Source organism: Coregonus lavaretus, assembly GCF_964263955.1.
Source record: "Coregonus lavaretus genome assembly, chromosome: 11".
Lineage (NCBI taxonomy): Eukaryota > Metazoa > Chordata > Actinopteri > Salmoniformes > Salmonidae > Coregonus > Coregonus lavaretus.
This window is the reverse complement of record NC_139998.1, coordinates 59,199,540-59,213,846: the sequence shown is the minus strand read 5'-3', so window position 1 is coordinate 59,213,846 and position 14,307 is coordinate 59,199,540. Positions and strand designations below refer to the sequence as shown.

The 14,307-nt window shown below is 43.3% G+C and overlaps 1 protein-coding gene across 3 annotated transcripts in view; it reads left to right on the top strand.

Annotated features, from left to right (window-relative positions):
* nme7 (NME/NM23 family member 7) overlaps nucleotides 1-14,307 on the top strand; it is a 133,811-nt gene that overhangs the window by 78,360 nt on the left and 41,144 nt on the right. For all 3 annotated transcript variants that reach the window (XM_084172012.1, XM_084172011.1, XM_084172010.1), the window contains one exon: nucleotides 8,463-8,531. In XM_084172012.1, coding sequence (XP_084028138.1) covers nucleotides 8,463-8,531 — 69 coding nt within the window. The remainder of the gene's footprint in view (nucleotides 1-8,462; nucleotides 8,532-14,307) is intronic.

The window sequence follows — 14,307 nt, the reverse complement described above, 5'->3', positions numbered from 1 at the left end:
CTGCAGCTCTGCTCCATTTAGTCTCTTCAGCTCTACTCCATTTAGTCTCTGCAGCTCTACTCCATTTAGTCTCTTCAGCTCTACTCCATTTAGTCTCTTCAGCTCTACTCCATTTAGTCTCTTCAGCTCTACTCCATTTAGTCTCTTCAGCTCTACTCCATTTAGTCTCTTCAGCTCTACTCCATTTAGTCTCTTCAGCTCTACTCCATTTAGTCTCTGCAGCTCTACTCCATTTAGTCTCTGCAGCTCTACTCCATTTAGTCTCTGCAGCTCTACTCCATTTAGTCTCTTCAGCTCTACTCCATTTAGTCTCTTCAGCTCTACTCCATTTAGTCTTTTCAGCTCTACTCCATTTAGTCTCTTCAGCTCTACTCCATTTAGTCTCTTCAGCTCTACTCCATTTAGTCTCTTCAGCTCTACTCCATTTAGTCTATTCAGCTCTACTCCATTTAGTCTCTGCAGCTCTACTCCATTTAGTCTATTCAGCTCTACTCCATTTAGTCTCTGCAGCTCTACTCCATTTAGTCTCTTCAGCTCTACTCCATTTAGTCTATTCAGCTCTACTCCATTTAGTCTCTTCAGCTCTACTCCATTTAGTCTCTTCAGCTCTACTCCATTTAGTCTATTCAGCTCTACTCCATTTAGTCTCTGCAGCTCTACTCCATTTAGTCTATTCAGCTCTACTCCATTTAGTCTCTGCAGCTCTACTCCATTTAGTCTCTGCAGCTCTACTCCATTTAGTCTCTGCAGCTCTACTCCATTTAGTCTCTTCAGCTCTACTCCATTTAGTCTATTCAGCTCTACTCCATTTAGTCTCTTCAGCTCTACTCCATTTAGTCTCTTCAGCTCTACTCCATTTAGTCTATTCAGCTCTACTCCATTTAGTCTATTCAGCTCTACTCCATTTAGTCTCTGCAGCTCTACTCCATTTAGTCTATTCAGCTCTACTCCATTTAGTCTCTGCAGCTCTACTCCATTTAGTCTCTGCAGCTCTACTCCATTTAGTCTCTGCAGCTCTACTCCATTTAGTCTCTGCAGCTCTACTCCATTTAGTCTCTTCAGCTCTACTCCATTTAGTCTCTTCAGCTCTACTCCATTTAGTCTCTTCAGCTCTACTCCATTTAGTCTCTGCAGCTCTACTCCATTTAGTCTCTGCAGCTCTGCTCCATTTAGTCTCTTCAGCTCTACTCCATTTAGTCTCTTCAGCTCTACTCCATTTAGTCTCTTCAGCTCTACTCCATTTAGTCTCTTCAGCTCTACTCCATTTAGTCTCTTCAGCTCTACTCCATTTAGTCTCTGCAGCTCTACTCCATTTAGTCTCTGCAGCTCTACTCCATTTAGTCTCTGCAGCTCTACTCCATTTAGTCTCTTCAGCTCTACTCCATTTAGTCTCTTCAGCTCTACTCCATTTAGTCTCTTCAGCTCTACTCCATTTAGTCTCTTCAGCTCTACTCCATTTAGTCTCTTCAGCTCTACTCCATTTAGTCTCTTCAGCTCTACTCCATTTAGTCTCTTCAGCTCTACTCCATTTAGTCTCTGCAGCTCTACTCCATTTAGTCTATTCAGCTCTACTCCATTTAGTCTCTGCAGCTCTACTCCATTTAGTCTCTTCAGCTCTACTCCATTTAGTCTATTCAGCTCTACTCCATTTAGTCTCTTCAGCTCTACTCCATTTAGTCTCTTCAGCTCTACTCCATTTAGTCTATTCAGCTCTACTCCATTTAGTCTCTGCAGCTCTACTCCATTTAGTCTATTCAGCTCTACTCCATTTAGTCTCTGCAGCTCTACTCCATTTAGTCTCTGCAGCTCTACTCCATTTAGTCTCTGCAGCTCTACTCCATTTAGTCTCTTCAGCTCTACTCCATTTAGTCTCTTCAGCTCTACTCCATTTAGTCTCTGCAGCTCTACTCCATTTAGTCTCTGCAGCTCTACTCCATTTAGTCTCTGCAGCTCTACTCCATTTAGTCTCTTCAGCTCTACTCCATTTAGTCTCTTCAGCTCTACTCCATTTAGTCTATTCAGCTCTACTCCATTTAGTCTCTGCAGCTCTACTCCATTTAGTCTCTTCAGCTCTACTCCATTTAGTCTCTGCAGCTCTACTCCATTTAGTCTCTTCAGCTCTACTCCATTTAGTCTCTGCAGCTCTACTCCATTTAGTCTCTTCAGCTCTACTCCATTTAGTCTCTTCAGCTCTACTCCATTTAGTCTCTTCAGTTCTACTCCATTTAGTCTCTTCAGCTCTACTCCATTTAGTCTCTTCAGCTCTACTCCATGTAGTCTCTGCAGCTCTACTCCATTTAGTCTCTTCAGCTCTACTCCATTTAGTCTCTTCAGCTCTACTCCATTTAGTCTCTTCAGCTCTACTCCATTTAGTCTCTTCAGCTCTACTCCATTTAGTCTCTGCAGCTCTACTCCATTTAGTCTCTTCAGCTCTACTCCATTTAGTCTCTGCAGCTCTACTCCATTTAGTCTCTGCAGCTCTACTACATTGGATCTCAGGGCATTCTGTACTGCTTTAGTGAGATCTAGAGTGACCCTGGCTGTCCTGATCAATCAACACCGTACATTCACTGCTGAGATCAGTGACCTTTCATAGCTCTGCCAGAGGCTGTCCTCTCTTCTCTGCTCTTCTGGGAGGGGCCCTGGCCCTGTGCATCCAAATTATTTTAATTTGTGTAGCACATTTGATTACAGAGAAATCTCAAAGCTCTATGTAGGCAAAACAAAACAACTAAACAAAGAATACAAAAAGAATCAAGACAGTTAAAATGACAGGGACACAGAAGGGAGGGAGTGATGGACAGAGTTGGAAGAAAAGATTCCGTATAAAATTATACAGTGCCTTGCAAAAGTATTCATCCCCCTTGCCGTTTTTCCTATTTTGTTGCATTACAACCTGTAATTTAAATGGATTTTTATTTGGAAAAGTGGTGCGTGCATATGTATTCACCCCCTTTGCTATGAAGCCCCTAAATAAGATCTGGAGCAACCAACTACCTTCAGAAATCACATAATTAGTTAAATAAAGTCCACCTGTCCAATCTAAGTGTCACATGATCTGTCACATGATCTCAGTATATATACACCTGTTCTGAAAGGCTCCAGAGTCTGCAACACCACCAAGCAAGGGGCACCACCAAGCAAGCGGCACCATGAAGACCAAGGAGCTCTCCAAACAGGTCAGGGACAAAGTTGTGGAGAAGTACAGATCAGGGTTGGGTTATAAAAAAAATATCAGAAACTTTGAACATCCCACGGAGCACCATTAAATCCATTATTAAAAAATAGAAAGAATATGGCACCACAACAAACCTGCCAAGAGAGGGCCGCCCACCAAAACTCACGGACCAGGCAAGGAGGGCATTAATCTGAGAAGCAACAAAGAGACCAAAGATAACCCTGAAGGAGCTGCAAAGCTCCACAACGGAGATTGGAGTTTCTGTCCATAGGACCACTTTAAGCCGTACACTCCACAGAGCTGAGCTTTACGGAAGAGTGGCCAGAAAAAAAGCCATTGCTTAAAGAAATAAATAAGGCATGTGGGAGACTCCCCAAACATATGGAAGAAGGTACTCTGGTCAGATGAGACTAAAATTGAGCTTTTTGGCCATCAAGGAAAACGCTATGTCTAGCGCAAACCCAACACCTCTGATCACCCCGAGAACACCATCTCCACAGTGAAGCACGGTGGTGGCAGCATCATGCTCTGGGGATGTTTTTCATCGGCAGGGACTGGGAAACTGGTCAGAATTGAAGGAATGATGGATGGCGCTAAATACAGGGACATTCTTGAGGGAAACCTGTTTCAGTCTTCCAGAGATTTGAGACTGGGACGGAGGTTCACCTTCCAGCAGGACAATGACCCTAAGCATACTGCTAAAGCAACACTCGAGTGGTTTAAGGGGAAGCATTTAAATGTATTGGAATGGCCTAGTCAAAGCCCAGACCTCAATCCAATTGAGAATCTGTGGTATGACTTAAAGATTGTTATACAACTTGAAGGAGCTGGAGCAGTTTTGCCTTGAAGAATGGGCAAAAATCCCAATGGCTAGATGTGCCAAGCTTATAGAGACATACCCCAAGAGACTTGCAGCTGTAATTGCTGCAAAAGGTGGCTCTACAAAGTATTGACTCTGGTTTTCTGTTTTATTTTTCTTGTTTCACAATAAAATATATTTTGCATCTTCAAAGTGGTAGGCATGTTGTGTAAATCAAATGATACAAGCCCCCCAAAAATCAATTATAATTCCAAGTTGTAAGGCAACAAAATAGGAAAAATGCCAAGGGGGGTGAATACTTTGGCAAGCCACTGTACCATGCCAGGTTGGAGAGGACTGGCCCATTTTCCATTGGACACATTACAGCATTATAGTCCTCAGAGCCAGAACAACCTTGTCCACTGCTGTTGAATAATTCATGAACACTCCTGGAGTGTTTACTAATGATTATATCCAATTGTTTTGCTAACTTTAGTATGTCTTTTAAACGTTCTACACCTCCTCTTTCTAACTGTCCTCTGATGTCCTCTGGTGTAGAACGCTACAGACTATGGCACTGTAGTAAAACAAATATGTGGACTTTCTTTTCTACGATGCACGTTTCCATTGCTTACTAGTTAATAAATAAATCTGTCTTCTTTTAAAAAGGTTGGATGTGTCGGACTATTCATTAATAATTATTCAACAGCAGTGGACAAGGTTGTTCTGGCTCTGAGGACTATAAATGGGCTAATGTTGTGTGAAATGGACAATGGGCCAGTCCTCTTCAACCCGGCATGGTATAATTTGATACGGAATCTTTTCTTAATTTATAGACTAGTCAATGCTCATCAGGCCCGGTCCTGGACGATATCAAATAAAATGTTATTGGTCGCATACACATGTTTAGCAGATGTTATTGTGGGGTGTGGCGAAATGCTTGTGTTCCTAGCTCCAACAGTGCAGTAATATCTAACAATTCACAACAATACACACATCTAAAAGTAAAATAATGGAATTAAGAAATATAGAAATATTAGGACAAGCAATGTCGGAGTTTGGAGTATAAATACAGTACAATTATCTGTAAGGTCCCTCAGTCGATCAGTGAGTCCAGGGAGGTTTTCCAATGCCTCGCAAAGAAGGGCATCTATTGGTAGATGGGTAAAAATAAAGAAACAGACATTGAATATCCCTTTGAGCATGGCAAAGTTATTAATTACACTTTGGATGGTGTATCAATACACCCAGTCACTACAAAGATACAGGTGTCCTTCCTAACCCAGTTGCCGGAGAGGACCACTCAGGGATGGTGACTTTAAAACAGTTACAGAGTTTAATGGCTGTGATAGCAGAAAATTAGGAGAAAACTGAGGATGGATCAACAACATTGTAGTTACTCCACAATACTAACCTAATTGACAGAGTGAAAAGAAGGAAGCCTGTACAGAATAAAAATATTCGAAAACATTCATCCTGTTTGCAATAAGGCACTTAAGGAAAACTGAAAATAAATTAAGTTTATGTCCTGAATACAAAGCGTTATGTTTGGGGAAAATCCAACACAACACATCACTGAGTACCACTCTTCATATCTTCAAGCATAGTGGTGGCTGCATCATGTTATGGGCATGCTCGTCATCGGCAAGGACTAGGGAGTTTTTTAGGATAAAAATAAACTGAATACAGCTAAGCACAGGCAAAATCCTAGAGGAAAACCTGCTTCAGTCTGCTTTCCACCAGACACTGGGAGAGAAATTCACCTTTCAGCAGGACAATAACCTAAAACACAAGGCCAAATCTACACTGGAGTTGCTTACCAAGACAACATAGAACGTTCCTGAGTGGCCTAGTTACAGTTTTGACTTAAATCGGCTTGAAAATCTATGGCAAGACTTGAAAATGGCTGTCTAGCAATGATCAACAACCAACTTGACAGAGCTTGAAGAATTGTTTTAATAATATGTGCATATATTGTACGATCCAGGTGTGCAAAGCTCTTAGTGACTTACCCAGAAAGACTCACAGCTATAATCACTGACAAAGGTGATTCAGGGGTGTGAATACTTATGTAAATGAGAGATTTCTGTATTTAATTTTCAATAAATTTGCAAACATATCTAAAAACATGTTTTTTCACTTTGTCATTTTGGGGTATTGTGTGGGGTGAGAGAAAATATATATTGAATCCATTTTGAATTCAGGCTGTAACACAACAACATGGGGAAATAAGTCAAGGGGTATGAATACTTTCTGAAGGCACTGTACGCTGGTGGCTTTGGTTAACGAGTGCTTTTAACGGGTGTGTGTGTGTGCGTGTGTGTGTGTGTGCGTGTGTGTGTGTGCGTGTGTGTGTGTGTGTGTGTGTGTGTGTGTGTGTGTGTGTGTGTGTGCGCGTGCGTGTCTGTGTGTCTGTGTCTGTGTCTGTGTGTCTGTGTCTGTGTCTGTGTCTGTGTCTGTGTCTGTGTCTGTGTCTGTGTGTGTGTGTGTGTGTGTGCGTGCGTGCGTACGTGCGTGCGTGCGTGAGTGTGTGTGTGCGTGTACGTGTGAGTGTGTGTGTGTGTGTGTGTATGTGTGCGTGCGTGCGTGCGTGCGTGCGTGTGTGCGTGTGTGTGCGTGTACGTGTGAGTGTGTGTGTGTGTGTGTGTGTGTGTGTGTGTGTGCGTGTACGTGTGAGTGTGTGTGTGTGTGTGTGAGTGTGTGTGTGTGTGTGTGTGCGTGTACGTGTGAGTGTGTGTGTATGTGTGTGTGTGTGTGTGTGTGCGTGTACGTGTGAGTGTGTGTGCGTGTGCGTGCGTGCGTGCGTGCGTGCGTGTGTGTGTACGTGTGAGTGTGTGTGTGCGTGTGCGTGTGTGTGAGTTCGCTGATTCTCTCCATATTTCCATTCATAAAGTTTCCCATAGTAGCCCAGTCTGGTCTCCATCTCTTTAATAATGCTCCTGTCCTCCTTTAATAATGCTCCTGTCCTCCTTTAATAACGCTCCTGTCCTCCTTTAATAATGCTCCTGTCCTCCTTTAATAATGCTCCTGTCCTCCTTTAATAATGCTCCTGTCCTCCTTTAATAATGCTCCTGTCCTCCTTTAATAATGCTCCTGTCCTCCTTTAATAATGCTCCTGTCCTCCTTTAATAACGCTCCTGTCCTCCTTTAATAACGCTCCTGTCCTCCTTTAATAATGCTCCTGTCCTCCTTTAATAATGCTCCTGTCCTCCTTTAATAATTCTCCTGTCCTCCTTTAATAATGCTCCTGTCCTCCTTTAATAATGCTCCTGTCCTCCTTTAATAATGCTCCTGTCCTCCTTTAATAATGCTCCTGTCCTCCTTTAATAATGCTCCTGTCCTCCTTTAATAATGCTCCTGTCCTCCTTTAATAATGCTCCTGTCGTGATTGAATCTTGTAAAGTTTTCAGCAGCTACATTATGTCCCTCATTATGGCCATCGAATGGCTGCAGCAGCAGGGTTTGGGAGAAAACCCATCGGACTTTGTTTGAATGGTATTGTGCGTCGAAATAGGATTTGTATAAAAAAATATATATATATGTAACAAACAAACAAATGCCGGTGACCGTGTACATTGGCCTGGCCATTTACCGTAACCTCAAATTCCAAGACCATCACAGCCCTAATGATACTATAAACCAGACAGAATGTATTTATTTATTTTTTATTTAACCAATATTTAACCAGGTAAGCCAGTTGAGAACAAGTTCTCATTTACAACTGTGACCTGGCCAAGATAAAGCAAAGCAGTGTGATAAAAACAACAACACAGAGTTACATATGGGGTAAAACAAAACATAAAGTCAAAAATACAACAGAAAATATATATACAGTGTGTGCGAATGTAGTAAGTTATGGAGGTAAGGCAGTAAATAGGCCATAGTGCAAAATAATTACAATAGTATTAACACTGGAGTGATAGATGTGCAAGAGATGATGTGCAAATAGAGATACTGGGGTGCAAATGAGCAAAATAAATAACAATATGGGGATGAGGTAGTTGGGTGGGCTAATTACAGATGGGCTGTGTACAGGTGCAGTGATCGGTAAGCTGCTCTGACAACTGATGCTGATGCTTAAAGTTAGAATGAACAGTGGTCTGATGCATAGTCAATGTCTCAACTGGGGTCTGACCTGCAGCATCATAGACATGTTCATCCTTTATCAACCATCTGGTTTTGTACATGCATTGTAACGGTGAGAGAGACAGATAGACATTGGTGTGGCTGTAGAAACACTGAAATAAAATGTCCTCCATGTCCTCTACTGATAAAGGTCACATCATCCCCAGTCTAACTAATTTAACCATCTAACCATTGCCATATGTACACTCCACATTCACAGAAATCATTTGAAAAAGGGTCTCAAGTGACGCATTTCTACGTTTCACTTCAACTCAAATCAAGTCAGTTTTGTTATTAGTTTGTATATCTTTGAGTTGCAGTCAGTTACTGATTGTACGGTTTTGACTTCTCTACTCACAGTTTAACATGGACCGGGCCAATGCAGAGGAATTCCTGGAAGTTTACAAAGGGGTTGTGACAGAGTACCCTGTGAGTATGAACGATTTGACATTTTCGACATAGAGTAGAAGTGTTAGCTGTGTTAATGTATGAGCTTTGAAAATATGCAAATTATTCATACCACTGCATTAAGTCGCTCACACCTTTGCGCAAGCACACAGGCATTCATATTCTACTATAAACTGGGTGGTTTGAGCCCTGAATGCTGATTGGCTGACAGCCATGGTATATCAGACCGTATACAACGGGTATGACAAAACATGTATTTTTACTGCTCTAATTACGTTGGTAACCAGTTTATAATAGCGATAAGGCACCTCGGGGGTTTGTGGTATATGGCCAATATACCACGGCTAAGGGTTGTATCCAGGTACTCTGCATTGCATTGTGCATAAGAACAGCCCTTAGCCGTGGTATATTGATCATATACCACACCCCCTCGGGCCTTATTGCTTAAGTATAAATTGGGTGGTTCGAGTCCTGAATGCTGACAGTCATATCAGACCGTATACCACAGGCATTTATATTCTAATATACCACATGCTGAGGCAATGTCTATTTTTTTATCTTAGATGCTGTTTGTTTTAAACACTGATACATGATAGTTATACAGAGGCTCTGTTAGACATTTGTCTTTTGTGTCGTATATGTATCCTTCTTCTCAATCAGCTCTAAAAGAGCCATTCTCACCCCTGGAAGTCTGTCTGTAGCCAGAGGTGTTAAGGGTAGGGAACCTTGTCCGTTGTCATGAAAACCAAACACATCACCATTTAGATCGCTCTGTCCTGCCCTGTTCCTAGAAGCAGATTGCGTCCCAAACGGGGTGGGATATTTTTTATTGTTTTATTTAACCTTTATTTAACTAGGCAAGTCAGTTAAGAACAAATTCTTATTTACAATGACGGCCTACACCGGCCAAACCCGGACGACGCTGGGCCAATTGTGCGCCGCCCTATGGGACTCCCAATCACGGCCGGTTGTGATACAGCCTGGAATCGAACCAGGGGGTCTGTAGTGATGCCTCAAGCACTAAGATGCAGTGCCTTAGACCGCTGCGCCACTCGGTCTGTAGTGACGCCTCAAGCACTGAGATGCAGTGCCTTAGACCGCTGCGCCACTTGGTCTGTAGTGACGCCTATAGCACTGAGATGCAGTGCCTTAGACCGCTGCGCCACTTGGTCTGTAGTGACGCCTCAAGCACTGAGATGCAGTGCCTTAGACCGCTGCGCCACTTGGTCTGTAGTGACGCCTATAGCACTGAGATGCAGTGCCTTAGACCGCTGCGCCACTTGGTCTGTAGTGACGCCTATAGCACTGAGATGCAGTGCCTTAGACCGCTGCGCCACTCAGGAGCCCCCTAATTAACACCAGCCAAATGCTGGTAGATTTTGCCATTGGCTGGTAGAATGTCTATTCCAGCCACGTTGACAGGTGGTCACACAGAGCATTTGGGAGCAGTTCATAAAAAAAATTCCTAAACCCAAATGTAAAGAAATACAACAACGTATTTGAGTCAGCTCTGGAAGAAAGAATCTCATCTGTGGGGGCGGTAGGCAAATTAGAGTGGGTCCAGGGTGTCTGGGATGATGGTGTTGATGTGAGCCATGACCAGCCTTTCAAAGCATTTCATGGCTACAGATGTGAGTGTTAGGGGGTGATAGTCATTTAGACAGGTTACCTTGGTGTTCTTGGGCACAGGGACTATGGTGGTCTGCTTGAAACATGTAGGTACTACAGACTGGGTCAGGGAGAGGTTGAACATGTCAGTGAAGACACTTACCAGCTGGTCAGACTCTGAGTATGTATCCTGGTAATCCATCTGGCCCTGAGACCTTTTGAAAGTTAACCTGTTTAAAGGTCTTACTACGGAGAGCGTGATCACACAGTCGTCCGGAACAGCTGGTGCTCTCATGCATAGTTCAGTGTTGCTAGCCTCAAAGTGCGCATAGAATGTATTTAACTTGTATGGTAGGCCCGCGTCACTGGATAACTTGCGGCTGGGTTTCCCTGTAATCCGTTATAGTTTGCAAGCCCTGCCACATTCGACGAGCATCAGAGCCGGTGTAGTAGGATTTTGATCTTGGTCCTGTGTTGACACCTTGCCTGTTTGATGGTTCATCAGAGGGCATAGCGAGATTTCTTATAAGCGTCCGGATTAGTGTCCCACTCATTGAAAGCGGCAGCTCTAGCCTTTAGCTCAGTGCGGATGTTGCCTGTAATCCATGGCTTCTGGTTGGGATATGTACGTACGTTCACTGTGGGGACAACGTCGTCGATGCACTTATTAATGAAGCCGGTGACTGGTGTAGTAAACACCTCAATGCCATTGGATGAATCCCAGAGCATATTCCAGTCTGTGCTAACGAAACAGTCCTGTAGTTTAGCATCTGCTTCATCGGACCACTTCTGTATTGAGCGCGTCACTGGTACTTCCTGTTTGAGTTTTTGCTTGTAAACAGGAATCAGAAGGATAGAGTTATGGTCAGATTTGCCAAATGGAGGGCGAGGGAGAGCTTTGTATGCGTGCGTCTCCATATGTGGAGTATAGGTGATCTAGAATTTCTTTCACCTCTAGTTTCACAGGTGACATGCTGGTAGAAATTAGGTCAAACGGATTTCAGTTTTTCTGTCACCGGCCACTAGGAGCGCTGGGTTGGGCGGCATCCAGATTTCCATACCTTCATGCCTGTGCCATCCCGGGACACCAGAGGACAGTTGGAAAGATACCTTCATGCCTGTGCTGTCCTGGGATGCAGTGGCAGAGGACATCAGAGGACAGTTAGAAACTGGAATTAAAATTTATTTTTGGGGGGCTTGTATCATTTGATTTACACAACATGCCTACCACTTTGAAGATGCAAAATATTTTTTGGTGTGAAACAAACAAGAAATAAGAAAAGGAAAAAAAAAAAACTTGAGCATGCATAGCTATTCACCCCCCCAAAGTCAATACTTTTTGCAGCAATTACAGCTGCAAGTCTCTTGGGGTATGTCTCTATAAGCTTGGCACATCTAGCAACTGGGATTTTTGCCCATTCTTCAAGGCAAAACTGCTCCAGCTCCTTCAAGTTGGATGGGTTCCGCTGGTGTACAGCAATCTTTAAGTCATACCACGGATTCTCAATTGGATTGAGGTCTGGGCTTTGACTAGGCCATTCCAAGACATTTAAATGTTTCCCCTTAAACCACTTGAGTGTCGCTTTAGCAGTATGCTTAGGGTCATTGTCCTGCTGGAAGGTGAACCTCATTCCCAGTCTCAAATCTCTGGAAGACTGAAACAGGTTTCCCTCAAGAATGTCCCTGTATTTAGCGCCATCCATCATTCCTTCAATTCTGACCAGTTTCCCAGTCCCTGCCGATGAAAAACATCCCCACAGCATGATGCTGCCACCACCATGCTTCGCTGTGGGGGTGGTGTTCTCGGGGTGATGAGAGGTGTTGGGTTTGCGCCAGACATAGCGTTTTCCTTGATGGCCAAAAAGCTCAATTTTAGTCTCATCTGACCAGAGTACCTTCTTCCATATGTTTGGGGAGTCTCTCACATGACTTTTGGCGAACACCAAACGTGTTTGCTTATTTTTTTCTGTAAGCAATGGCCTTTTTCTGGCCACTCTTCCGTAAAGCCCAGCTCTGTGGAGTGTACGGCTTAAAGTGGTCCTATGGACAGATACTCCAATCTCCGCTGTGGAGCTTTGCAGCTCCATCAGGGTTATATTTGGTCTCTTTGTTGCCTCTCTGATTAATGCCCTCCTTGCCTGGTCTGTGAGTTTTGGTGGGCGGCCCTCTCTTGGCAGGTTTGTTGTGGTGCCATATTCTTTCTATTTTTTAATAATGGATTTAATGGTGCTTCGTGGGATGTTCAAAGTTTCTGATATTTTTTTATAACCCAACCCTGATCTGTAGTTCTCCACAACTTTGTCCCTGACCTGTTTGGAGAGCTCCTTGGTCTTCATGGTGCCGCTTGCTTGGTGGTGCCCCTTGCTTAGTGGTGTTGAAGACTCTGGGGCCTTTCAGAACAGGTGTATATATACTGAGATCATGTGACAGATCATGTGACACTTAGATTGCATACAGGTGGACTTTATTTAACTAATTATGTGACTTCTGAAGGTAATTGGTTGCACCAGATCATATTTAGGGGCTTCATAGCAAAGGGGGTGAATACATACAGTGGGGAAAAAAGTATTTAGTCAGCCACCAATTGTGCAAGTTCTCCCACTTAAAAAGATGAGAGAGGCCTGTAATTTTCATCATAGGTACACGTCAACTATGACAGTCAAATTTTGAGAAAAATAAATCCAGAAAATCACATTGTAGGATTTTTTATGAATTTATTTGCAAATTATGGTGGAAAATAAGTATTTGGTCACCTACAAACAAGCAAGATTTCTGGCTCTCACAGACCTGTAACTTCTTCTTTAAGAGGCTCCTCTGTCCTCCACTCGTTACCTGTATTAATGGCACCTGTTTGAACTTGTTATCAGTATAAAAGACACCTGTCCACAACCTCAAACAGTCACACTCCAAACTCCACTATGGCCAAGACCAAAGAGCTGTCAAAGGACACCAGAAACAAAATTGTAGACCTGCACCAGGCTGGGAAGACTGAATCTGCAATAGGTAAGCAGCTTGGTTTGAAGAAATCAACTGTGGGAGCAATTATTAGGAAATGGAAGACATACAAGACCACTGATAATCTCCCTCGATCTGGGGCTCCACGCAAGATCTCACCCCGTGGGGTCAAAATGATCACAAGAACGGTGAGCAAAAATCCCAGAACCACACAGGGGGACCTATTGAATGACCTGCAGAGAGCTGGGACCAAAGTAACAAAGCCTACCATCAGTAACACACTACGCCGCCAGGGACTCAAATCCTGCAGTGCCAGACGTGTCCCCCTGCTTAAGCCAGTACATGTCCAGGCCCGTCTGAAGTTTGCTAGAGTGCATTTGGATGATCCAGAAGAGGATTGGGAGAATGTCATATGGTCAGATGAAACCAAAATAGAACTTTTTGGTAAAAACTCAACTCGTCGTGTTTGGAGGACAAAGAATGCTGAGTTGCATCCAAAGAACACCATACCTACTGTGAAGCATGGGGGTGGAAACATCATGCTTTGGGGCTGTTTTTCTGCAAAGGGACCAGGACGACTGATCCGTGTAAAGGAAAGAATGAATGGGGCCATGTATCGTGAGATTTTGAGTGAAAACCTCCTTCCATCAGCAAGGGCATTGAAGATGAAACGTGGCTGGGTCTTTCAGCATGACGATGATCCCAAACACACCGCCCGGGCAACGAAGGAGTTTCTTCGTAATAAGCATTTCAAGGTCCTGGAGTGGCCTAGCCAGTCTCCAGATCTCAACCCCAAAGAAAATCTTTGGAGGGAGTTGAAAGTCTGTGTTGCCCAGCGACAGCCCCAAAACATCACTGCTCTAGAGGAGATCTGCATGGAGGAATGGGCCAAAATACCAGCAACAGTGTGTGAAAACCTTGTGAAGACTTACAGAAAACGTTTGACCTGTGTCATTGCCAACAAAGGGTATATAACAAAGTATTGAGAAACTTTTGTTATTGACCAAATACTTATTTTCCACCATAATTTGCAAATAAATTCATTAAAAATCCTACAATGTGATTTTCTGGAGAAAAAAATTCTCATTTTGTCTGTCATAGTTGACGTGTACCTATGATGAAAATTACAGGCCTCTCTCATCTTTTTAAGTGGGAGAACTTGCACAATTGGTGGCTGACTAAATACTTTTTTCCCCCACTGTATGGGGGATAATGATTAATACATATGGGGGAT